This window comes from Opisthocomus hoazin, chromosome 24 (assembly GCF_030867145.1).
Source record: "Opisthocomus hoazin isolate bOpiHoa1 chromosome 24, bOpiHoa1.hap1, whole genome shotgun sequence".
Classification (NCBI taxonomy): domain Eukaryota; kingdom Metazoa; phylum Chordata; class Aves; order Opisthocomiformes; family Opisthocomidae; genus Opisthocomus; species Opisthocomus hoazin.
Window position 1 is genome coordinate 2250995 of NC_134437.1, and position 26555 is coordinate 2277549.

At 40.3% G+C, this 26555-nt stretch overlaps 1 protein-coding gene across 2 annotated transcripts in view; it reads right to left on the minus strand.

The window, feature by feature from the left end:
- The window catches only part of SIK2 (salt inducible kinase 2), a 60589-nt gene that overhangs the window by 11345 nt on the left and 22689 nt on the right, over nucleotides 1-26555 (minus strand). For both annotated transcript variants that reach the window (XM_075442364.1, XM_075442363.1), the window contains exons 4-9: nucleotides 21211-21372; nucleotides 8978-9102; nucleotides 6725-6848; nucleotides 4624-4844; nucleotides 3559-3711; nucleotides 1032-1196 (exon numbers count right to left, since the gene is read on the minus strand). In XM_075442364.1, the coding sequence (XP_075298479.1) occupies nucleotides 1032-1196; nucleotides 3559-3711; nucleotides 4624-4844; nucleotides 6725-6848; nucleotides 8978-9102; nucleotides 21211-21372 (950 nt within the window). The remainder of the gene's footprint in view (nucleotides 1-1031; nucleotides 1197-3558; nucleotides 3712-4623; nucleotides 4845-6724; nucleotides 6849-8977; nucleotides 9103-21210; nucleotides 21373-26555) is intronic.

Here is a 26555-nt window from a genome sequence, read left to right on the forward strand (position 1 = left end):
ATTAACAAAAATGTAACTCTTTTGGCTGGCTTGTTATGACGTTGGCAGAGATATGGAATTTTGAGTGAATGGTATTTTAATTGCTTTAGCTGGTAATGGAAGCTTATGGTTAAAATTCCATTGTACATTCCTGTTTTCATTTGTCTGAATTTTTGGATAAGTAGCTGAGACGGTTACTCTAGATACTCAGCAGTGAACCCTTTGTATTAGAAGCTATATATGAGAAGTCTTCAGCGCTCTTAAAAATATATTTGAGAAGAAGAAGAAGAAGAAACCACCCCACTTTTGTGGGTTGATTCTTCTTTTACAAATGACAGTGGTCATTGTAATACTGGTGATCAAAAATAAGACACAGCTGTTGAAAGTTATATGTCCCTGCTCATGGCGGGGGGGTTGGAACCAGATGATCTTTAAGGTCCCTTCCAACCCTTACCATTCTATGATTCTATGGAAAAAAAATCTGGAATACCTAGAACTCTGATGCTCAGAGAATACATAAATTTAGGGAAACAGGCACAATGTATTTTGACCAGCTAGTACAAGAAATGTACAAATACAGTGTTTAGATACTAGTAGTTTAGATGTAGTTGACTCAGTCCTATCCTGAGAGGTTACCCAGGAATGAAAACTTGCTGGAGACCAGGGTTTTGGGGAAAGCATACGCTTAAGAGTAAGTGCTTGGGAGCAGGTTGAGAGCGTTGGGTCTTTGAGGAAAAGGCTACTGAAAGCAGAGAGAAGCAGCAGAGTTCTGCAGCTCAGCTACCCACAAGTGTCAAGTCACAGGAGGCGTACTGAGGTCAATGAAGTGACATTAGTTTGGATTAGCAAATGCTCGGGCAGGGACTCCACAGTGCTTTGTGGTAGGATGATGAACTCCACCCTGTCAGAACGAACTGATCTTCAATTAATTATTGAAGAGCCACAACTACTACCACTAGCTGTGCTTTTACTAGGCAGTGATTTAAAAGGCAACAGTATTTTTTTAGCCTTAATGATTTTTGACAAAACAGTAGGGTGATTTTAAGCTGTACCTTTGGTGTCTCAACTCGTTCTTCCTCCATAAATGCTGTCTCTCCCTGGCAGTTGGATGAAGGGAATGAAAAGACTTCTGCTCCTGAAGCTGAGGGAAGACCTGGAGACTGCAACAACCTTGCATTTTGCAAATGCGGGTTAACTGAGGGTACCACAGCTTGTGCCTAAAAAAGATTAAGAACTCCAAAACAGGAACATTTTTAAGTAGAAGACAACATACAAACCCACAAATTAAAAATAAACAATACCTAGGCCATTTCCAAAGCAGGAGAAGTATAAGAGTTGATGAATTACATTCTCAGACTTCAGACTTTAAAAAAAGCAGCGCCCTTCCCTTCCTCCCAGCTAGCTACTTATTGAAGCTGAGCACTTACTAGCAGTAAAGACAGTATTTTGGGACCCTTTTGCAGCCTCCAACTTCTGACATGCTAGAATTCCTTTCTATATTCAGCAGAAATCCCCTTATTATTACCATGAGGCATAGCCCTATTTTCAATGACTTTTCTAACATGCACTGATCCCTGTAGGAAAAAAAACATGAGAAAGAATAGAGCAGACTGGATCTGAAATAAGGTGTTTTAACAGAGGGAGCACTGCTGAAGGGAGAGGTGTGCCTCAGGGAAGGCAAGCATGGCACAAATAAGAAAACAGTGGTTTTCACCATTTCTTAACCTTGGTTTCCTGAAGCGTACTATCCACACAACTTGGCTGGCCAAAAGGAAACAAGCAGCCTTATACAGGAGCCTGTGATGCCACCATGTGTGAAAACAAATTATCTTGTTTCACGGGATAACTGCAAGATTGCAGTGGTAATACAGCTATAAAGTACAGGAATTTATTACAATAAGGAACTACCTTCTAGGAGTTTTTTTCTTCTTCCTTGTTCATCTGTCTCCACCTGCTTTTAATAAATCTTGTAATTAATAATTGCTTTTGAATACTGTGTTTTTCTATCATTAGAACTACTATCTAAGAAAATAGCTAGTTTTAATCTTTGTCAGCCATATTGTTCCTGGACCTGTGTTTTCATAGCTGAAGCGATTTGGCTTTCACCAGAATGCAAAACCAAATGGTGTCTTGCTGCCTCAAGCGAAAAAGGAGCAGAATGGTTGTGATTTCTCCTGGAAGTGGAATCTGGGCACTCATTCTATACAGCAGCAATACAGTACCTAGGAGGCTGTGAACTTGAGACCACGATAAATCGGAGTCATCTTAGGCCAAATCTTTCATGTTCCAGTTATGCATTAATAAAAAGCAAAAGCGGTACAATGTCTGTGTATCTTAATGAAACAAAAGAACACGTAAAAAAAATCAGAGAACTATCAGAATAAGACACAGTAAACTGTACATGACTTTTCTTTCTGAAGAAAATTACTAGGGAAGAAGCAGACTGAGTAGCCTTAGAGCCTCTGCTGAATCAGTCAGTATAATTAGAAAGGGTACTAAGTGGACAGCCTTCCGCAATGGAAGGGCTGACACCAGATGTAAGGAGCACCCAGAACGGCTCTTGATAAAACGCACGTGACATTCTTAAGAGTTAAATCAATTAGTCATCACATTGGCTCTATGCACATAGAGGTTTTGTGGCTGTGCTACAAAGTCTCTCATGATCTTGCTGGATCACAGGAGGAAAACGTGGTGCAAATCTTACAAGAAATGACATTATTTAGGAACAAATCTCTGAGTCTTGAGCCATTAAGAGTATCATGACGATGATATTTTTATCGGGTACTTAAGATACCACAATGAATTGGCATCTTAACCTGATAGGTTGATCCTAATATTTTCTTTTGGATACCTCCTAACTATTCTCTGCCATGCTGCATTTCATAGGAAATAGAAAGCGTATCTACAGAACAGCAGGGGAGAAAGTAATTTTAATTTCAACGGGTCCCTTTAGAGTGACTATGTTTATAACACTAAGTAGTGCCTGTATGCTTTTAGGCCCCATGCTCATACAGCTCTCCATAAATTCAAAAGCTTGTTTGTCAGTCACATTAAAGGTACTACAAGTGTTGCACAGTCTCCGGAAATGGTATTTCTCTAACATTTTAACCCATGACTTCCCAGCAAAAGGTTTTAAATTCTCAAAAATGGAAGCGTTCCAATTAGATGCACAAGCACAGTACCTTCTTTTTAACTGGGAAATAATCTGGGAGTTAAGGTTAAACCACGCAGATACCCATTAAAGCCAAAATGATTGTTTGCATTTCGAGCTTCAGAATGTAGTCAACTTCCCTTTGTCACTTAGAACCAGTCCCCTTCAAATGCCTTTTTTTTGGGGGGTGGGGAGGAGGCAGCAGGAACAGTTGTAGGAGGCATGCTAGACAACTGATTTGTCATCGTACAGTTCTGATAGGAAGCAAATCCAAAAAAGTCTTTCCAAAATGATTCTGCAAGTCTACAGACTACAGAAATCCAAAAATAGCAAAGGATTCTAAGTGAATCTATGTAGAAACACTATTTTGAAAGAGAAGAATGTCTTGCACAGCCTTAAGCCCACCTCTGCTAGGAATGAGACCTTACCTTGGCTACTGTCTGCTCAGCAATGGTGCTTGGCCGACGCTGACGAGCATCAAGTCTCTGTTCCACAGGGAAGCTACTCCGATGTGATTTGAGTCTTTCCACTAACAAGTAATAGATAGCAGCAAAGTGGTTATAACTCTTGTTCTGCAGAGACTGAAAAAGAGAAGCACAGAAGTGTGGGTACAGCCAAATACGCCTAATCTTTTATGTTCTACAAGACCGAGAAGAAGAAACAATTGCCATGGGGGGCTGACTGCCCTTCCTCTCTCTCCATTTGACAAGTAATGATTTATCCAGCCCCACCCAGGAAATCTAACAATGTGGAACCTAATATGGCTCCTTTACTTCTGTGCTTAAGAATCAACTTAGCTAACAAACAAATCTCTAGAAACGACCAGCTGTAAGCAGCAGCAACTATCACCATTGTAACAGGCAGCCCTATAGGGCTACCATTTTTTTACATAGTGCATGCTGTGTTTCTATGTGTCCTCTAGCTTAAAGCAATTGCAACATCAAATTTTTTGAGACATGTGCTTGCTTAAATTTAAGTACATAGTTAATACACTGAAAGAACAGTACCTAGTCCTGGGATATGTGACCAGAATGCATTATTCTTTTCCATGGGTTCTGATTTGGATTCCTGACACAGAGGACTATCCTTTCTCTCACGGTGCTGCCTTTTCATTGACCTGTTTTTCTCTATGGGCAAAGGATGCCTTGGACTGGAAGCTGGGTGTGGCCACCAGTTTGCAGAACACAGGCACCTTATCTCCACTAGGGATGATCTTTAGGAAACTTTCTGGAGTGATGTCTCTGCTCTTCCTGATCAGTCTGCTGGCACAGACTGAGACAGCAGCAGGATAGGGAGGCAGCAGCACAGCATGTTTAAAATGTTTGCCCTTGCTAGGGTCCAACCACGTAAAATGCCACCAGGTTTGGTCCTCTGTCGTGTCCCCCCCCACTAAAATACAGAATGTTGCAAGCAACTTGGGTAATAAATTCTATTCATAAAACCAAACGAGGACACCTTCCCCCTGGGGACAAGTATCTGTTTGACTATTTTACCTCAACAGTTTTCTGTTGGTCTATTCCAAGGCTGTGCATTAGCCGTAAGACCTGCTCATTATACTCTCCAATGGAAGGCTCATTCTCCTCTCCTGGTGCATAACGAACAGGTCTCTGTGCAGGAACTTCTATCAGCATCCACTTGTGCTGCTTAATCTGCGCAATAGTTAACCGTTTGGATGGGTCTAGGACCAACATTCTTCTAATCAGATGTTCACACTCTGTTGGGAAAAAGAAAAATTACCAACCTGCTAAGTGTTACTTGCATATATTCACCTGAGACCTACTAATACAGAACATGACAACAGCAAACTGCCTTACTTTTGTGCTAAATACATTTCCTGAAGGCTAAAATGATCTCTCAAAACAAGATTAAAAGTCACATTAAGAAGGACAAACCCCCAACTTCTTTAAATGCATGGTATGCCTAACAGTGCCATTCCTTCTACACAGCTCCCACATGAGGCTAACAGTAATATTTCGTATCTCTTCGAAGCTGCTTGTGCTGTTGTAAGTACAGTCTTAACATTAACTGATAAAGCTTCAAACAACCTCTGTGAAGTGTGGTGGGGAGTAATTAGCATCGTTCTCTAGCACAGTTTGAAATAGCTTGTCCAGGCTCATAAAACAAGGGATTGGCAAAACTAATATTAACATCTGGATTTTTTTCTTTTAATTCCCACTCAATTTCCAAGTGTTCACAAACACAAAGGTAAAAATAATGTCTCTGTGGCTGTGATTAGTAATCAGTGGGTCTGCAGGTTTTAATACCAGGACCAAAGCACAATCAGTAGCTTTAGGTGCAAGAATATTTCTGAACACACCAAACCATTGCTGCTTTCTGACTACCACATGCTGGACAGCATTAAAACCATCACATTTTTCTTCAGATCTCAGTTGGTTTTTGGAAGATGTGGGCATCGGAGATTATTGTGCAGTTTGTGTATGATAGGAAGTGAATATAAAATCCTTTAAAGGAGCTTATCAATCTGCCATGCATTTCTAGCTGACCATGCTATGCCTATAGTACAGTTGTTACGAGTCAGTCCATTCAGGTAGTTACGACAAATAGTTTAGCGAGAGATTTCTAGCTATTTATTCCTGTTTCCTCGCATACCTATGTCAGCAAAGTCATAGAAACACAATGCAGTTCAGCACCAGCAGCAAAATGTGCCCAGAAAGCTGAAGGGTTGCCATAGTGCCATAACAGCATCGCTCCAAGCAACCCAATGCACTATAGCTACACCGTAGTAGCTATTTTCAGAGGCAGTGCACAGGAGTACATGCCACCAGAAAGAAAAAGGGGAAGACCAGAATGTTTTAAACCACAGAATCCTTAACAGGGCTGAGAAACATATTTCTAATTTCCTTGAAAAAAAAAAAAGCACAGAAAGTAGTAGATCGAAAAAGGATATCATTCAGGAAGCTTGTTTTGAAGTAATCTGTTTTAGAGACCCTTTAATACAGGGAAGCTGAAGGACACCATCAAATCCTGTGTAAAAATAGTCCCACTTGTACCCAACGGATGCGGCGATTAAGCAAGGGAGAGATCTCTCAGTCGCCTGTGGGAGTGCCAGACACATGACAATGAGAACCTGGAATATGAACTGGTTGTGCATTTTTTTGCTTTTATTTAGCAGATGCTGTCAAAAAACAGGAAACACCCAATCCACAATTACATTTGACAGCGATATTGCTCTCAGTGTATTTTCTTTCCACATTGAAATGTATATGGCCTTGTAGGATGAAAGCTAATGGCTACATAAATGTGCCTCGCCCCCTGCATCCCTGTCTTTCTGTTCATGGTGGCATGAGAGATCCTTCAGCTGCCATTTAGACTCTCTCCCTGCCCACAGGCACAGTCACACTTCCATCTCCACACGCTGTGCAGGGAAAAATGGGTTGGTTTGCCTCGTAGCAGCCTAACTGCAAACACATACAGCTCACCTAAGGCTTATTTGTCTTTCTTTGCAAAACAGATAGTCTGCCATACCATAATCTAGTGTGCAGATGCGCCACCCTTTGTTATATTGTGACAGAGATTATTCTAGAATTTACTCAAGGTTTACCACACCAAGAGTGTAAGAGGACACACTGTTACCTTCTGACATAAAATAAGGGATCCTGAACCTTCCTTCAAGAACTCGTTGCCTCAGTAGGGGAAGTGTTGGTCCATCAAAAGGTAATGCTCCACAGACCAAAACATAAAGAACTACACCCATGCTCTGTAAGAAACAGAATATTAATTTCATTTTTCAAGCTACAAGCAAAGTCTCTGAGGTTGGCTAGCCAAATCCTGTTGCAGAAAAAAAAATTATCTTCCGCAGAAACAGGAAATTTATACAAAAAGGAGTTAGATTTCTGAAGATCCCTAAAATTAAGAACACTCAGCTAATGCAAAATGGCTAGGCTTGCAGTACCTTGTGCTGATAAGCAGGTAAACTGAAGTGTAATGGGTTAGAGACTCTGGCTGCTAGCAGGAAGCTCCACACAGATGACTGAATGATACCTGGAAAGTGAGCCCCAACTTAATGTGAGAATTAGAGATACTTTTTATTAATCTTAATGTTGTTGAAACAAAAACAAGCCTCAAACAGGAGCCACTAAAAGTAACAAACTGTAACCTGTTACATTTACCAATTTGGTTAAGAGGCACACTGGTAACTTCATGAACAGTGAGCTTCAGTGGAACAGCGACTAATAATTCTGCACTGCTGTGTGCAGTGCTGAGCATGAGGGATTATTTAATATGAGCAAAAGCAGACAATCTGGTCAAGAGCTCTCCTCCAGCTGCCAGACTCGTTTCTGAAAGTATGCGAGTCAATTGGCACTGCAAGTGGAAACGGTCTTGCCATATATGACAAAAAAATACAGCACCACACCAGATAAATTATCCACGCTAGACCTTCATGCAAATCAGTTGGCACAGATAGCCACAGCACTGGATTTCTCAAGGGGAAAAAGCAGGCATTCAACATTCACCTTAAAACCTTGTAAGTACACAGAGATTTTAAAATTAAAAACATATTTTCAAAAGTCACTTTCTTTCTTCCTTAACCTGCCAAAAACTGAACTGTGGATTGCTGCATTCCTCCTGCAAGCTTAGCACTTCCAGCAGACCTATTCAGTGATTGGATATTGCAAAGAAATGCAGAATACTTAACTCATCTCAGAAGATAAGTGACCATGATGATGATTTTATCTTAAATATAAACACACGTGCACTTCTCTCTGTGGCCAAGCAGAGTCTGTTAAAAATTTAGGATCTCATATATTTAAAGAATATTGTTCAGAGATTCACTTCTGACATTCAAACAGTGTCAGCACTATGTGAAACAGTAAGCATAGCTGAGGTTACTAAAGGTTCAGAAAGGCAGTAGCCTTTTTTTGAAAAACAAACAAAAAAACCCCCAAAACAACTAGCTAGCTTCATATATATGTATGTATATAGATACATGCATACACACAAATCTATGTATCTAAAATCACAGTTTGTATTTGTTAATGGAATTAGATTAATTTAGATTAGCAGCTGAATGGTGACTTTCCATGAACTGCCCTGTTTATGTAACAGGCTCTGACCAAAAAGTCAGAGCCTGTGTTGTTATGCTACGTGCAATATTATCACCGCAAACCTGATGCCAGAGCAGAGACTGCCAAATTGTACTGTCTTTGGCTGCTTTAGGATATGAATCCATCATTGTAAGTACCAGAATACTAAAATTAAAAAACAAACAAAAACCCCCAAACAAAACGAAATTAGGAATGAAAAGCAGTCTCTGACAATGCATGAAGGGCACACAGAACTTCTTCAGTTCATTTCAGTCCCTTTTCCACTGCGTAAGAATGTGGGTTGCGCGCTCTATCCTCTTCCATTAGAGTAGTACGCATGAAGACACACCAATTCAAAAACATGCAGCTGCCTGCAGTAGAAATGTGTGGCACAAATGTGCTTGTTTCCAGCTCAAAGAGCAACGCAGTCATCATCTATCCTGCGTTTCAGTGGCTCAGAATCAATTTAACCTCATCAAGGACTTACAGCCTTACAAGTTCAGTTCCCACTTAACACAGAAGATACTAAATGCACTGAAAAAAGCAAAGTTCATGCATTTAGTCAGGTGAGCTTTTGGTGGAGCTACAGTTTTTTGTCTAACATACACCTACAGTGTACATTTAATAGCCACCTGGATAGCCAACTTCAATTCCATTCAACGTTAAGAGGCATTTTATGACACTCAAGAAATAAAGCTGAAGAGGAACTGCTTGTCTGCAGCTTGAGAAAAATCAAAGATAATTCCTTTGTTCTGGCTCCTAAAAGGTGACTTGCATCCAGTTAAAAAAAGAATAATGTTACCCATATATCCAGCTGGGGTCCCTCGTATTGCTGTCCTTCAAAGACTTCTGGGGCTGCATATGGTGGGCTTCCACACCATGTCGTCAGAGGCTCACCGCTTTTATAGAAATTTCCAAATCCAAAATCTGATGAGAAATTAAGGGGAAAGTTACTCCAAACTCCAGTTGTATGACGAAGAAGAATTATATGCATGGACTAGGCCTGAAAGCTCACTTTCATTCATGAAAGGCTCTATCAGAAATCCTTTTATTAGTACTCCCCCTGAAAATACTTATTGGAATGCTGAATGTCCTATACTGCTATTTTCACAACTACATCATTATTAAAACACTCTGCAAAACTTCACAACCTGTACAAGTTTTGAGTAAACTTCTACAAGTTTGCTAAATCCATGTTTATAAACAGCTGTCATTAAAATTCAACAAACTGACAATCATGTATACAAATGAGCTTATTTATTTGCCAAAAGTTACCTGAGATTCAGTACTGGATCTGAGATTGCCTGAGTTTTCTTTAGGTGCTCTCTGGCCTTGGATACTCAACAAATTTTGACAACAAAAGCATCAACTTTGGAGATGGGAGGAAGGAACTTTGCCAAAAGCAACAAGCACGGGAAAACACAAAGCTTTTTGCTAGGAAGGAAACTCTGCTACTGGGATTGTCTACAGTCCTTTCAATCTACAACTGAAATTTACCATTCCACAACTAAGCAGTTCTTTTAAATGTTCCTTTTTATAGCTTAATATGGGACCAGACACGGGTCCCATGGGACTTCAGTATTAGTCACCATTTATAATAATCCAGTAGTGAAAAGCAGAATGACAGCCACTATTGCCTACAGACAGGAAGTCAGATAGAGTCTAATGCAATTGTTTTTTTAGCTTCCCCTGTTGCTGCTCTCCCGGGTTGCATTTTTTTTTTTTAACTAAAACAATATAGCAAACAAGATTAATATTAAGGAAGCTGACTTAATGACTGAACTGAAACTGATTACTTTAAAAATGCAGAATTTCACATGGCTGTTACCAGTCCCTGGTGCTCCAATGTGTAGCTCTCTTCCCTTCCACTCCACTCTTACCAGTGTCTTTGGACACTGTCTTCACAGCCCAGATCCTCCAGTTCCTCTTATATCCTGCCATCACCCTCGCTCCCTTTGCTTAGTTCATATATCATTTGCTTTAGTGTTCTTTACTCTTGTTATCATAATAGTCTCTCCTACACCCACTGCAGATACCCATTCTGTATACACTCCTTCCATAACACTCCTCAGTAATAATACACAAGGCTCTTCTTCACCAGGTTTTTAATGAAAGCCATGGGAGCACAGTGCTTGGAGACACCTGTTTGCACCACGAATCAAAATACCTGCTCCACTGTAGTCCAGTGGAGTTTTCTCATGGAATTCAATGAAGCCAACATTTCTCCCTGTTGCTCCTAGCATTACCACTCTGTACAGCTTGGTCCTCTATTCCGCTTGCATTGCAGGCCACCCTGTATGTTCTCTGTGACAACAAATACTGTTAATACTAAAGCAAAGAAGGAGAAGTTCTCAGGGAGAGAGATTTGATAACAGGGACAAATATTCTTTGGAGTTAAGGCTTTCAGGCAAACTGGCTTCAATTCACTAACTGGTCAGTTGTGTCTCCGAAGGAAATACAGAATGGAGCAGTGGCAAGTGACATGCAAAGACTGTCAAGCAAAATTGTTGATGTTGGTCACTGGTCTGCTCCTGCGTGAACAACTGTTCCCTGCCACTTCCTCCATGTTGGAGCAAACTATGCGGTAGAAGGTTACAGAAGGTGTTTCTTTTCTTAATGTGATAATGCTTTTACCCTTGTAGCTAACCGGGCCCCTGCAGAGTACTACTGCATGCTGATGTGACTTGAGGAATCCTGTGAAAGTCAACAGTGTTGATGAACAGTAATCAGGTTGTTGATTTAGTACTATCAAGCGCTGAATACCTCAGAGATATGCTAATACAATGTGGCGCTGACCAGCAAATAGCAAAACTGATAAATACTGTGGTTAGCAGACACAGTAAACGCACTGCTAGTACCACTTCATTTACTTCTATTTGTATAGTTTGTGTTACTCAGAGGAAAAAGCCTGGCTCTCTCATCATACATCATCAGCTACAAAACCACGAGAGAACCCTCAGAATCAAAGCAATACAGAGATATTAAACCAAAACTTACCAGGCTTAGATAACATTAAGCTGGAGTTGTTTCAGAGAAGCAGTATGGAAATTGAATCAGACTACTTCTACTGTGCTTAACAGTAAAGGTATTTAGTTGCTTTCCTAACAGAAGGACACAAGAGTTCCAGCAGTTCTTTTAACAGAACCCTTCCTGAAACATACACAAAAGAATGGACATAGGTGGAAGAAGCAGTTTTGGGGACACCAGAACTGAAGGGACTTTTAGAGCATTTATTTCTTCTGTCTCCTAAGGTTTTCCTTAGCGTGTAAGAACATATAGAATTGTAGAATAGTCTGGGTTGGAAGCGACCTTTAAAGGCCATCTAGTCCAACCCCCCTGCAATGAGCAGGGACATCTTCAATCAGTCAGGTTGCTCAGAGCCCCGTCCACCTTGGCCTTGAATGTTTCCAGGGATGAGGCATTGACCACCTCTCTGGGCAGCCTGAGCCAGGGTTTAACCGCCCTCATTGTAAAAATATTTCTTCCTTATATCTAGTCTAAATCTACTTTATTTTAGTTTAAAACCATTATGTCCTGTTGCATCAGGCCCTGCTAAAAAATTTGTCCCCATCTTTCTTATAAGCCCCCTTTAAGTACTGACAGGCCACAATAAGGTCTCCCCAGAGCCTTCTCTTCTCCAGGCTGAACAGCCCCAACTCAGCCTTTTCTCATAGGAGAGGTGTTCCAGCCCTCTGATAATTTTTGTGGCTCCTTCTGCAACTGTTTCCACCGGTAAGACATACTACCCACTGCTTTAACACCTATACATGAACTTTCAGAAATGTTTTTGCCTTTTGAGGTTCCTGCTCTCTGTCAAATTTCCTCACAGGCAAGCAACAGGTTCAAAAGTTATCTGGGAAACATACACAAACAGCATCATCCCTTAAGCATTCTGGCTGTTTTCATTAATTCTTTTAAGTATGAGGTCACTAAAGATTTCAGCGAGAATTCTACAAGACCTAGAAAGAGACTGCAAGTCTCTGTGTAGCACTGGTTAATTCTTATTACAAAGACTACCTCTTTAATAGCTTCCTCACCTCTGCTTCCTTACTGCATGGCACTGCTCCTCTCCACGGTGTTAAACAGTACCACTAGTGTAAGCAGATCTTTTTACTTGTCTTTAATGAAATGCACTGATTAGAATCATAGAATCATTAAGGTTGGAATAATAGAGAATCAAGACTATGGAACCATCCAACTCTCCGTATGGAAATGTCTACAGTGGATAACATGCACTGTAAGGTAATAAAAACAGTCCATTTAGTAGCAATATTACCGGGGGGCATTCATAATATAAACTGGCCTTTTTTTTTTTTTAAACACACCTTGTGTTCGTGGTCCATTTGATTCAGGTCAACAGCTGCTAACTGCAGATCAGCCAGTTTCACACAATCAATCAATGTCATTCTGTCCTCATTTTGGCCTACCTTTTTCTAAAGCTCACTTGAGGTAATCTTGAAGGAACAGCTAGATACAGTTTAACCACAGAAGTAGTTTTGGGACACCCACCTCCAACACGCAACAAAGAGATAATATGGAATAGAATATTCCTGCTGTTTTCTGGAAATCTGAGAATACCTGTGGGATGGGATTTGCAAGGTCCTTATAAAGGGCTAACAGTAATAGCAACATGTTAAAAGTCAGTAGAAACTTGGCATGCCAATTCCCATGCAACAAAAATTCTGCAAAGGTTCCGGTCCTTAACACTCCATGAATACAATCTGCTTACTCTAATTCAATCCATGGAGCTCTTCAGCGTCACCCACAGTTGTAGGATTAATCCTTTTCACTTCTCATCTCAAACTAACCATACCCATTATTTGCATTCACACAAAGCAGGAATAGATAATCTCTTACAACCTTGTAGTTTTACGTTTTCTTCCTCCTCCCCCAAATGCTTTTGTTCTGAGCAAGTACATCTTTGTTCTAGGAAAGCTGATTTGGTCATTAGATAGCCTTGTCATCCTCCCTTCAAGACTAGAACTACAGGGCTTATCTGACATCAAATCTGCTAAAGTGATGCTAGTGACAAATAAGGAGCTGCACCCATGGCTTCAGTTTGGAAGAAACAATTCATGGGAATCTACTGAAGAAAGATGATGATCAGAGCCTTTGGATTTAAGCAAACTGCTTGGTAAAGGGGCTCTGAGGCATAAACAACTTCGAAACTGTTATATTTAATGATTTATGTGAAGAGACTTGATTTAGAATCACCTTCTAGGGCAGCATAGTAGTATTTGGTGGATTTATTACTTTAAAAATCTGACTAGAAATTTGAGGACTTTTAAAAAGGTAAGACTCTAGTTCAAATACAAATGATTGAGTTTGCTGGAAACAGCGATTGATTACATCAGATCTACAATCATTCTAGCTCCTTAGAGATTTATGCATCTGCATGCAGACTGCTAATGATGAGCTGTCATTTTTGTGATGACACTTGATACTCTTATCCCGCACCTATTTTTGCACTTTCAACAATCAGACTGGAAACTTAAAAGACAAACAAATATTTAAACTTCATTCTACCCTTTTAACCCCATGTCCCTGTATTAGTGTTGTATTCCAGATAATTAACATTGTTACAAGAGAACATCTTACACTACTGTAAATATCTGGTACAGGTGGAACCCTCGAGGCTAAATCTCCAACATCAGTCCAAGGTCACTGCATTAGCTCAAAGTCAGAAAAATCAGATACCCAAGCTCACAGCAACAAACTTCTGGGACTTGTCCATAATCATAGAGCCCCGCTGCTATCAGTATGAAGGCTAGAATGCCAGAAAGGCTATTTTAAGGTCAGACCACACGCGAGATCCGCAACCGTGTGGTGCTCTGCAAGCACACAGAATGCCTGACAGTTGCATGAAGAATTACACAATGGCATCCCGGCACGTCACCATACTCTGGAAGTGCAAACAGCCAAGGTCAGCTCAGATTCCAAATCTACGTAGGAAACACTGAATACAACATTAATGCTATCCTTCCTTTTACATCCTCCTTCAGTTCTGAAACGACTGCAACCTCAGCTGTAATAACAGAGTGGGAAACAACAAAATCTTCTACCAAAAATCCCGCAATCGCTGTATGTCACCCGCCTTTTTCCTATCACAGCTAAGACTTCTGTTGTGAATTTTTTTATCCTCTTTGAGGACGCTTTTCTTCACACATAATTGGCTTGGCAACCTTGACAATACTTCACGAGACATGAAGCAATTTCTTCTCTCAGAAGCATTTTGCCATCTGTGCAGGTATCATTAAATCTGATCTCTGCCTTCACTTACCTTGAATTTGTCAGATTTTCAGCATCCTCTTAGGACAGCAGATAAGTATCAATCTTTATCTCTGAACTGCAGCTCCTACTCAGGTGCCACCCTCACAAATCTTTATATCAGATTCACAAGTGCATGTACGTATAATTGTAAGCACAGCTATAGAAAGCATGACCTCCTCGGAAATACACAAGATTTCAATTCCCAAGAAAGTGAAACACTTGGCAATTAGCTGTTTGGTGAATGTGAACACGTGGAAGCCACTTCAAAAAGAAACATGAACAAATCTGAACAGCAAAAGACAGAACAGAGTCTTTAAGTATGACTGATCAATACAAGAGAAGCATCAGGTTTATGGTGCAATTAGGATTTTTGTTCTTTGAACTATTATCTTTACATGCTTAATGTCATAACAAATAATAGTTTTATTTATAGTTACCAAAAGTAGCTCAAGAGCAAGGACATCTTAGAACTGAATGGCATGATTCTTGCAAGGCTGTTACCTTTGCTCCCTATCTGAGCAATAGAATTACAGAACTTAGGCTGACAAGACAGTGCTTGACTGAGTGGAACAGCAACAACTGGCTTCCATCTGATGGTCTTGTGACAGCACAGATGATTAAGTTTTATTAGGCAAATCCATGAATGAAATGTCTATAAATTGATATTAGGAGTAGCCGAGGATGCACTCTGTAGAAGCATTAATACATCAATACTGGCTGATAGGATTTGGGGGTAGGGACGAGCACAAGGGGAATAGGCTGCAAAAAATGGCCAGCCTGGTATACTCTCCCTGTCACTGCTAGATAGACCTGACCCAGCACGGAATTCCTTACGAGTGTGCGCCTTGTCTAGGAGTATGTGTCTTATAAACCTGGAAAATGGTTCCTTCATTCTGTCTTTGATCTGCAGTTCTACAGCTTCAATTGCTTCATTTTTTCATGGGCAAGGAACACCAGTATCCTTCAGTTACAAATTTCTGCTAAAAAAATAGCATGCATTGATAATACAAAGCACAGCAAGAGCCAGATACCTACTAATTCATACTGGACTTTTTCATGTAACATAGGACTTAAAAACAGTGTTGCCTATTTCAGCACTCTGCTCCTATCTTTAGAAATCCTATTACATTCTACTGTTGGACAAAAAATTACATGTGCAGGGAGATCAGCATTATTTGTTAGGGTACATAAATTATTATGGTTACCTCTTTTTGTTTCCATTATGCTTTCTATGCTTGTGTCTTCAAATGATGTTAAACCATTTCTTAAGAACTCAAGAATTACCAGCATCCACGAAAACCATTTCAAAGAAAACATTCAGGATTTAGATAGGATACTGGATGCTTGGTCCTTTGGGCTTCCTCAATTTTTAATTATTGCACTACCAGTTCAGTTGTCCCACTTTCTGGAGTGTTAGAATGGCCAGGATTCAATTAAGCACAAAAGAATCACTAGTTCCTCATTCTCTCTCTTCCACCCTCCACGTTGTTTCTACTTTGCAATTGCTGATCTATCATAATCGTTCTGGATCAGAGGTAATCGTTTTTAACCTAAGAACACTGTTAAGATTTTTCATTCCAGAGAAATGGATTTTAAGAACATTACTGATGTTTAAGGGAAAAATGTGCCAGCCCTCAAAAAAAAAAACATATGCCAGCCACAGAATTCTAGAAGGACTGAAATTGGACTCATTACCAGAGAACTGAGATTATATAATGGAGTGATCTTTATCTTCTTAACATTTGCCTGAATCTGCACGTTAAAAAAATACGATCATTTGCAGCATTGTGTTCAGCTGAATAAACTCCGTGTTTGTGCAATCTCCAAATATTGGCTCTCAACATTTGCGGTATTTTGTTTCCCAATTTCAATACCCCCTTTAGAATAATCTTGAATTTAGAAGGTATAATTTTTTGAACATACATCATTTAAATGGAATCTGCTTTCCTGTTAAAAATGGAAACAGACTAAGATTTCAGACCCGTTTGCAACTTGAGAAATGGAAGCTCCCTGCCAGGGCCACTGGAACTTCTGCTGTGAATCTAGCAATATGGATAGTGTTTTAATTTGTTCCTCTAAAAATCCTTTCCAAGGGATGCTAGTTTCAGAGCGAAAATTAATCAATTCTCCTAAAATTACCTACAGAATTCAATCTGCCTGACTTCACTGAGCCACGTGGATCTTTTGTTATAATAGTAATATGAGCAAAGGAGATAATCGGGAGAGAGGTACTGATAAAGGAAAGGTATGAGCGTGTTAGAAACAAACCTGACCCACTTCATGAACTGAATGCTGATCAGCCAGTTCTGACGTCAATGTGTATTTTACTGTCCACCAGCAAGACAAACCAGCACTACAACCTACTTCAAAATAACAGTCTCTCCTACCTGATCTGGTTCAAACACAGTAGCTTTACCATCAAGATGGCATGATTTCTGCAGACATCTATAAGGCATCTTAATCTGGCAGTTTTGTGGGGCTGGAAGTACACAGAGAGAAGCTCACTAGTCCATCCGCAATTCAAAGCTGTATTTAATTTTCACAAATGCACAGATGTTTCACTGTACAGACAATGAGCAAGTTTTATTTGATGACAGCATAGCATATCAGTGATCAGTAACTGAAATCCAGTCCCTATGAGCCCTTCAAAAACCAGCAAAATGTAAAGGGTATATGAACAATCCAGCTATCTACAGGCAGTAACTTTGAGAAGAACAAAGGTGGTTTACCTTGCTAGTGCCAAAAACAAATTCAATGTCAAACCTGATGGAGACTGCCTGATGTGGCATTCTTCAGCTGCAACCTTCTCAGTGGACATTTTATCTGATTAATACCTTCTTTTATGTTACTTCTGCTACATTTTAAGTTTGAGGCTTTTGCTCCTAACTACCTGATATCTTCTAGAAAATAACAGTCTATCAAAGCTGTCACCTCAAGATCTTTACGCATCCTGTGTTTCCTGTCCAGTTACTAAGACTGAAAAGAAAGATCCTTTGAATTCTATCTAACCTCTTCTTTTTAGAGCAGTATCAACAAAAAACTGTTAAATTTCAGTCCAGCCTCCTTGTTTAAGCATAAAAGGTGGCAGTCTCATCAGTTCAGAGTTTTAGGTACACTTATTTTTGAATCTTAGTTTCTTTTCCTGGTAGCCAAAATACAGAGGTAACTTTATGCATGTTTCTGTATTTGACTAAAAAATGTTGCATTCTTGAAAAGGTTCAATAAAAGCCTTAGAAGCATCACAATGAATCAAGAGGTCCACTGGAAGTCAGGAAGAGCCTGGAATGGCCATGAGTATCTGTAAGGATTTCATAGCTGCTTGGAGTGATCAGCTAGGGACAGCCCTGTGCATAGTGCTGGGGTCCAATGCAAACACTAACACTGCAGAGCTTTCTAACAAAATAATTAATCAGTTACTGCGTTGTTTTTCAATTGCTAGATTAATTCAAATTAGAGGGTAATTCTAGCTATCAGAGTTGGGATCCTGGCTGCCTTTTGGTCTTCCAGAGTTTGATAAATGAACCATGAAGAATATGGTCTTCCACTGGAAGAGACTGTTCTCAGGGATCTGCACAGCACCAGATAACTCCAAAATCACAGACAAACCATTCTGTGGTTCGTCTATCTCTTTTACAAAGAAATATAGAACAACTGACTCAGTGCAAATAGCTACAAAGCTTCTAGCAGTCGTAACTTTCCTCCAGCTACTTTATCACTGAAGCTGGACCCAAAAATTGCTATCAATCTGATAAAGATTGACAAAGATACATAAAAGAAGCAGACCATATGAATCCCTGCCAGTTAATGTGATCATTTACATACAGACCACCTGTAATTAACTTTCTCTAATACAGAGGTAGAACACAAGAGCAGCTAAGAGGAGAAAAGAGACAGCAGCAGCTGATGGAATGTAGTAGCTACCATTTATCAACGCTTTTACTTGAGTGCCTGGAGAACCTATGCATTGAAATTCCTTGCGACGGAACAGTTCATGTCTCTAACCCTTCTTCGGTTAACGGGTCTCCTGAGATGCCTTTGAAGTAGTGTTTTTGTGAGCCTGTGTCATGCTTGCACTGCAGTGTTCAGGGAGGCAGGGAACTTGCATCCCCGCAGTGCTAAGGACATCCATGAAAGGAATACCTGTGAATATGGCCCCACTCCCGCACAGTTCAGGCCCCTGAGGAGTTCTGGAAAACTATGCCAGGCTGAATGTAACAAGCTACAGTGCAGAACACTAATGTGGAGGAAAATAAATTAGAAGGGATAGAATGTGGTGGTGAAAATGGGGAGAAGGGTGGCAGATCAGGAGGTGAGGAAAGAAAGCATAGGTGAACAATAGCACAAAAATTCCTTTATATTTAGTTCAGTTACTCATAGTAAGTGGGGTGTGTGATTTGCAGCCCTTAGACACAGTATGCACTGAAGCCATACCCTGTCCTAGTAAATACAACTGTATGTCAGTCATAAATGTCCGGGTGCTATGACTGTCAGTAGGTGCTTGAAATAAATGCAAGTTTGAAGTAAGAAATGAGAAAAGTAAAAATACGCTACAGATGGTAGTGCTGGTAAGTCCACTAGATTAAAGCTCAAGTACCAAACCCCTTTCACTGTCAAATTCACAGCCTTATTACCAACAGCTGGGAGCAAACAGTGCAGGTGGCCCTATTAGTTTTCAGAATTTTGAGACATCAGCACCAATTAAATCTCAATGTTCTTAGTTATTATACTTGGGCCCAGACATCACCTCCATCCCAAACTGTTTCTTTAGCTTTCTTCTGGTATCAAATGCCCTAAGTAAGAACGTACATTAGAACTGCATCTTCCTGCTACAACAGTTGCAAAACTCTTTTACTTTGTGACATGGTAGCTTTTAATATTTTTACAGTTTAACATTAATACGAAAGCCCACAATAGAGTATAGAGAAAATTTAAAGATAACCATAAGCAATTTAATACAAAACGAAATGAAAAAGAAGCTATTGCAAAGACTCTGCTAATAAATTATATAAAGCCTTAAGTAACAATTTTTACAGCTTTTATGAACCTGCTGTAAAATTCCCACTCTGAGATGCTAAAGAGCTATGAAATACAGAGAACATGCCAAAGAGCAGATTAATAGGCTTCCCTCTCCAGCTTCAGAAAATCTGTTTTCCACATTGTTCCTTCTATCAAAAAAACTCCCCTTACATTCAGATTTGATAACAAACAGTAGCCTAATACTCTGTGAAAATCATGGTTCTAGAACTCACACAGCTGTTATTTTACTTTTCCTCAATTTTAATTTATCTGTTACCTAATGTTTCTGTAAACTCTAAAACCATGTGAAAAAGATGACAAAGGTGGAAAGGTGGTGGTGGTAAAGGTATGAAGAGATGAATGTATTAAATGTACAGACAAAATCAAAGGTCAGTAGAAAAGCAACAAACATATCCAGGATCTGGGAAAGTTACTGCATTACTACATACTTTGATGATAAACCCTTCTTAGTCCATCAGTAAAATCCCATTTCACAGGCAAAGATAACCTATGTTGGTTTTGGGGTGCGGTGTTTGTTTTGTTTTGTTGTTTGTTTGTTTTTTTATAGCAATAACTACGGTTTCCTTTTCTCTGAGTTTAAAGAGGATAAAATTCTTGCTCAAGAAATAGTTTTCATCTCAAAGGTGAATGTTCATTTTAAAAGACTGCATAGATTTCCAGTTCTGATAAAGGCGACTAGAGAAGATTTAAAAGATTTTTCCTGAGGGTGAAGTTAATCCCCAGAATTAATTGCCTAGCCTTCCCAAAGTTTGCTGTAGTATTGCAGAGAAAGGGGTGAATTGTCATGACACAGACGCTAACCAGTTGAACAGGTGTTGACTTTTCCTTTAAAATCTTTAAGGACACTGTTTTTGTACTCCATAGACAAAAGAAGCACATCTTTTAGAGAGCTGCTGGCACATTTAACACTTTTCTGCAATTTTATCCTTACAGAAAGTATTAGAGAACAAGATACATTTTCAGTCTATCCATTTCAGAAATGTCAGAGGGGAAATTCAAGGGCAAAATAATCCAGCAGGGATCTACAAATAAGAAATGTTTCATCACTTTACCTTTCTCAGCCTGAGTGGCTATCTATTCACACTTACTTCTCAGAACTAGCAAGCTTACTCCTATGCAAAACAATTTCTTCTAGCAGTTAACCTTCCTTTCCTGCAACCACATTATTGATGACTGAAGTTCAACAGTCCTCCAAATCAGGATGCTATCTAGCTTTCCCATTTCAAGTGTCACTGGGCTAAAGTCAGTATGGAAGGATTCATGGAACTGTAATGAGTTGACAACTGACAAAATGATTTCCATTGCTAGCAACATCTGCTGTGTCTAAATTTATACTTAAAATGAAATCATCCATGAAAAAAGGAAAAAAAAAAATCAGTAAGCATCCATTTTGAGTTTTTCTGATGTTGAAAGAAGTTATTTGTTTAACTCTGTTCTAACCTGAACATCTGGCAGCATTAAAGACAGGTTTTGACACCCACAAAAAATGACTATAACTCTAAAAATTATTTCCTTTTTCCTGAAAGTATAATAGAGGTATTCTAGGAATTACATTAGCTATACATACTACAATATCCATAATGCAAAACATTACATATATTAAACTTTGTTTTTCTTAAAAAATCACCCTTAAGCACAGCAGGGTATCTTGGACAGCAGCAGCTGAATTACTGGAACAGCCTTCATTAAAATAAGGTGTTACTGAATATCTGAATACATTCTCAGTACCTGCTATTTTGATGTTCATGTTGTTGTCAAGCAAAAGATTTTCAGCTTTTAGGTCACGGTGAACAATTTTTCGACCATGGCAATACTCCACTGCTGAGAGGATTTGCCAGAATTTGCGCCTGGCCTCAGACTCACTTAGGCGGCCATGGCTGGCGAGGTAATCTGTTAAAATAAAGCAGGTTTAAATGAGATAGCAAGCAACAACCCTGAAACGAAATGATTTCTCTCAAATAATTAGAACTAGGAAACTCAAAAAGTGTTTCAGCCAATCCCAGTTTCCAACCCATTATTCTCATGCCCTCCCCTCCAAAAGAATGAAAAAAAGAGTAGGAAAAAGCTGCTGCATAATGATCCTCTACTCTGTTCCTTCTTTTGTAGTTACCTGAGTATTCTACTAAATATTTTCACGTAACAGAACTCCTGTGGAACGGGGAATACCTGGAATCTGGCTTCACCGTTATAAGGTACTTTAAGCTTTAGCTTCTTACCAGTTCACGCAAGCTTCATGCCCCAGTTCTCCCCCTGGAGACCCAATAGAGGCTGGCTGGTGACTAAAAGTATTTTTTCTCTGGAAATAAAATGAGTACCCATCAGGTACCCATCCTGACCTCTCGCTTGTCTTCACTGCATCACCAGCAGAAAGAACGTTTGTTTTTGTATTTGATTATGTTGTAAAAATTAACATTAGCCCTGAAACAAATGATAGCTCTGAAACTGAAGACTTCATTTATCCTCAGGAATGAAAACAAGTGAAGCAGCAGCAGCTGTGTGAGTCTTGACAGAAACAGCTTCTATAGCCAATTCTATTCTTTCTCTTATGAGGCATAAAATCAAAGAATCTACTGTTAGGATGGTTTTAGAATTGCTTTAAATATCCTACAAAAAATGCAGTTAATGGCCAAAGTGCAGCAAATGCACATACTTATTGTACCCAGTGATCACAGGCAAGGGCTGAGCATATACACACGTAGCAATCTACAACCACTTGCTGCATCATACCTAGTAGTGAAGGCAAGTGAGCAAGAACTAAACTATTGGAACTGCCACTAGCCCCTCCTAATTATCATTTAGAGATTAAGTCCCATTAACAGGAATCATCTTTCACAGACCAGCTGACACACATTTCTGTCTTAATTCAGTTAATAAAACAGCTGCTTCTGCAAGTTGAAAAGTGAACATGATGTAATGGAGGTTTTGACCCAACTTCTGTTTATTTACCAGACTGTCTGACAAAATCCATAAGTAAAACGATTAATTGTATCTTCTAAACTGGTTATGTAATCTCAGTAATCAAAAAAGGATCATCTTACCCAGCCTAATACCAAAGCAGAATACCTGGATTTATTAGGTTGTGGGGTTGTTTTCTTTTTTAAAATAAAATATTGTTTATGGGCTTTATAGGTGCTTGCAACATTTTCATTTAAGCTCTTCTGCTTAAATGGACACTCTAAAACCTGAAAATACATTTCCAGTAAAACTTCACCGTGGTGCACTTCTGCTTTGGTGTTACTAGAGATAAGGACAACAAAATACGTTGTTCAGGAAGAGAGGGCACAGACCCACCCATAAACCATGAGGATTTTTTCAAATATTCAGAAAAACCTGAAAAAGAAATTATTTGTTGTTGGATCATATAAAACCAACCACTTCACTGACCTTGCATTCTTACACATCCACTGCCACTTGGGTCACTAGACTACACTGCCATTAAGTGCTTCAGTGTCATATTGATTATCAAAGTGACTTCCGAATTATATTTTCACTAATACGGTTTATTTAAACAAATACAATCCTTAATACACTATCTTCTTAATATGCTCAGTAAAACAGGCTTATTTCTAAGATTTTTTAAGGGGGATAATTTAGGAAGGAGTTCTATACCCCATTACCGAGGTGAGGTAAATTTGTTTTACTGTTGGTGGGACTGAAAGGATTTAATGCACTGCTGCTACTACTTTCCAAGCACCTCACAGAATCACAGAATAGTAGGGGTTGGAAGGGACCTCTGTGGGTCATCTAGTCCAACCCTCCTGCCGAAGCAGGGTCACCTACAGCAGGCTGCACAGGACCTTGTCCAGGCGGGTCTTGAATATCTCCAGAGAAGGAGACTCCACAACCTCCCTGGGCAAGCCTGTTCCAGTGCTCCGTCACCCTCAGAGGGAAGAAGTTCTTCCTCATGTTCAGACAGAACTTCCTGTGCCTCAGTTTGTGCCGATTGCCCCTTGTCCTGTCACTGGGCACCACTGAAAAGAGCTTGGCCCCATCCTCCTGACACCCACCCTTCAGATATTTATAAGCATTTATTGGGTCCCCTCGCAGCCTTCTCTTCTTCAGGCTGAACAAGCCCAGCTCCCTCAGCCTCTCCTTGTAGGGGAGATGTTCCAGTCCCCTCATCATCCTTGTAGCCCTCCGCTGGACTCTCTCCAGTAGCTCTTCATCTTTCTTGAACTGGGGAGCCCAGAACTGGACACAGTACTCCAGATGGGGCCTCACCAGGGCAGTGTAGAGGGGAAGGAGAACCTCCCTCGTCCTGCTGGCCACACTCTTCTTGATGCACCCCAGGATCCCATTGGCTTTCTTGGCAGCCAGGGCACACTGCTGGCTCATGGTTAACCTGTCGTCCACCAGGACACCCAGGTCCCTCTCCGCAGAGCTGCTCTCCAGCAGGTCCGTCCCAAGCCTGTACTGGTGCATGAGGTTGTTCCTCCCCAGGTGCAGGACCCTGCACTTGCCTTTGTTGAACCTCATCAGGTTCCTCTCTGCCCAGCTTTCCAGCCTATCCAGGTCACGCTGAATGGCAGCACAGCCTTCCCGTGTGTCTATCACACCTCCCAGTTTGGTGTCATCAGCAAACTTGCTGAGGGTACATTCTAACTCTTCATCCAGGTCGTTGATGAAGAAGTTAAACAAGACTGGGCCCAGTACTGACCCCTGGGGGACACCACTTGTCACCAGCCTCCAACTAGACTCAGCGCCGCTGATGACAACCCTCTGAGTTCTGCCATTCAGCCAGTTCTCAATCCACTTCACCGACCACTCATCCAGCCCACACTTCCTCAGCTTCCCTAGGAGGATATCATGGGAGACTGTGTCGAAAGCCGTGCTGAAGTCCAGGTAGACAACATCCACGGCTCTCCCTTCGTCTACCCAGCCAGTCATGTCATCGTAGAAAGCTATCAGATTGGTCAGGCATGATTTCCCCTTGGTGAATCCATGCTGACTACTCCTGATAACCTTCTTTTCTTCCACTTGCTTGATGATGGCCTCCAGGATAAGCTGCTATGTGCAAGCACAGAGGTGGTCAGTTGCAATATACTCATTTCAGCATCCCTCAAAAAAACATTTTTAAGCAAAGCAGATTAGATCTTATCTCTGGAATCTGCAGATCTGAAAACTCTCCTCAGATCTTCTAACCTACCTAAGTCTTAATACACTTTCAGCTGGTTTAACTTAGCAAAGCACAAGAACAAACAGTTCTGGCAGTAAGGGGAGATCATAATATTTGCAAGCTAAATATCACTCAGTCACAAAGTGACTGACAAATCATATGATGTCAAGGCAAAGTCAGATATCAAAGGCACAAACTAAATTACACTGAAGCCAGCCCTTTAAGCTGTTAATCCATCATTTGTTAGCAATGCAGCAAACAAGTTAATGAATCCAAGCTATCATTTGCTTTTATGGCTCTAGCCTGTCAGGGCTTCTTTAAAGATTCCAAACCACCCTGGCATTCAGTATTCCACCAAGACTAGTAGTCCGCACATAATAGGTCATTTATTCTGAAATACACTGCTTTGTCTCCTGGAGCAGCAGAACATACCACAGTCCATCTAAACAGGCGATGGTATGTGCAAGGATACGGTTTGTGCATTAAGTAGCTTGCAAACAGGGAAGGCTGGGACACAGGGATTGTGCCAGCCCCTGGGTTACAGAAACCTCTTTAAGACAGCTGAAACTTGTTGGAGACATTCTGCTACAAGAGCTAGAATCTGGACACTGTTTGAATATGCATGTATATACCTCTGGAGCTAAGAAGCATGGCTCTCTAGTTTTTACTACAGATACCTGGAGCAAAGCACCCTGTTGTACCTTGCAAAGACTGAAATACCAAACCTCCCTATGCTTTCATAAACATATCCTTTGACAAATCTGACCTTCATGTCATACCCTCTGGCTACATGTTTCTATGGTAGGTTGTTTTTTTTTTTGTTTTTCTATAATAAAATAGAAACCAGAAGCTATCTTAGATTCAGCTAGGTCCACAGCAGAAAGCAGCAGGACTTTTGTCACAAGGCAGCTTCATGTCCAGCTTTTTCAGTAGTCCAAAGTACATTTCTTTACCTGACAACTGAAAGATTAAGATGGCATTTACTTCAAAACATGTGACTCTGAGACACTGTTTGGCCAACCCAGCGGTAAATGCTTCATTTAGGTGGACAATTGTACACATTTTAAATTTGGTACGTTAACGCTATGTTAAAGAGTGCGTACATACCAAAGTGAGTACAGTGAAGGATAATGAAGATGATTAAAGGACTGGAGCACCTGTTATACAAGGGGAGGCTCAGAGAGCTGTGGGCGTTCAATATGGAAAAGACAAGGTGTAGAGGGGAATCTTATTGTGTGTATAAACACCTGACAGAAGCAAGACGACAAAGCCAGACTTTACTCCACAAAAATACCCAGCAAAAGGACAAAAAGCAGTGGGAACCAAAAGAAACACAGAAAATTCAATTTAAACCTAAGAAAAAGTTTTTTTTTCTGTGCAGGTGGTCAAATGCTGGAACCAGTTGGCTAGAGATTGTAGTCTCTGATTGACCCTGCTCGGAGCCACAGGGCTGAACTAGACATGCTCTACAAATCCCTTCCTACCTCAACTCTTCCATGATCTGGGTTCAGTGTAAGGCAGTAAAGACATCGCACATCCAGTTCAAGCTTTGTAAGGAACAAATAATCCCATATTAGGGGACATATCATATTTCTAGTCTTATAAATGCCTATTAACAGAAGTGGTAATAATCGGTTAGAATTTCAGCTAAGGAAAGCTACATTAAATGTTAGAAAGAATCCTCATAATTAAAAAAACTCAGATTATGCATAGCTTTGTCTAGGAAGGTACCTGAATCTCCCCCTCTAGAGACAGCTACAAGAATGTGCAGCTCACCCTGTGCCAAGGCTGAGACACAGCAGACAGCTCAAGCCCATTCCAGTCCAGCTTTCTGCATCTCTGCTCAAAATACGTATGAAACTGTCCAGGACAAACTGCTAGGTAAAACTAGGCCCTTACAGGTACAGACATAATTAAATACTAATACTGTAAGAAATCAAAGACATGTCTCAATGTC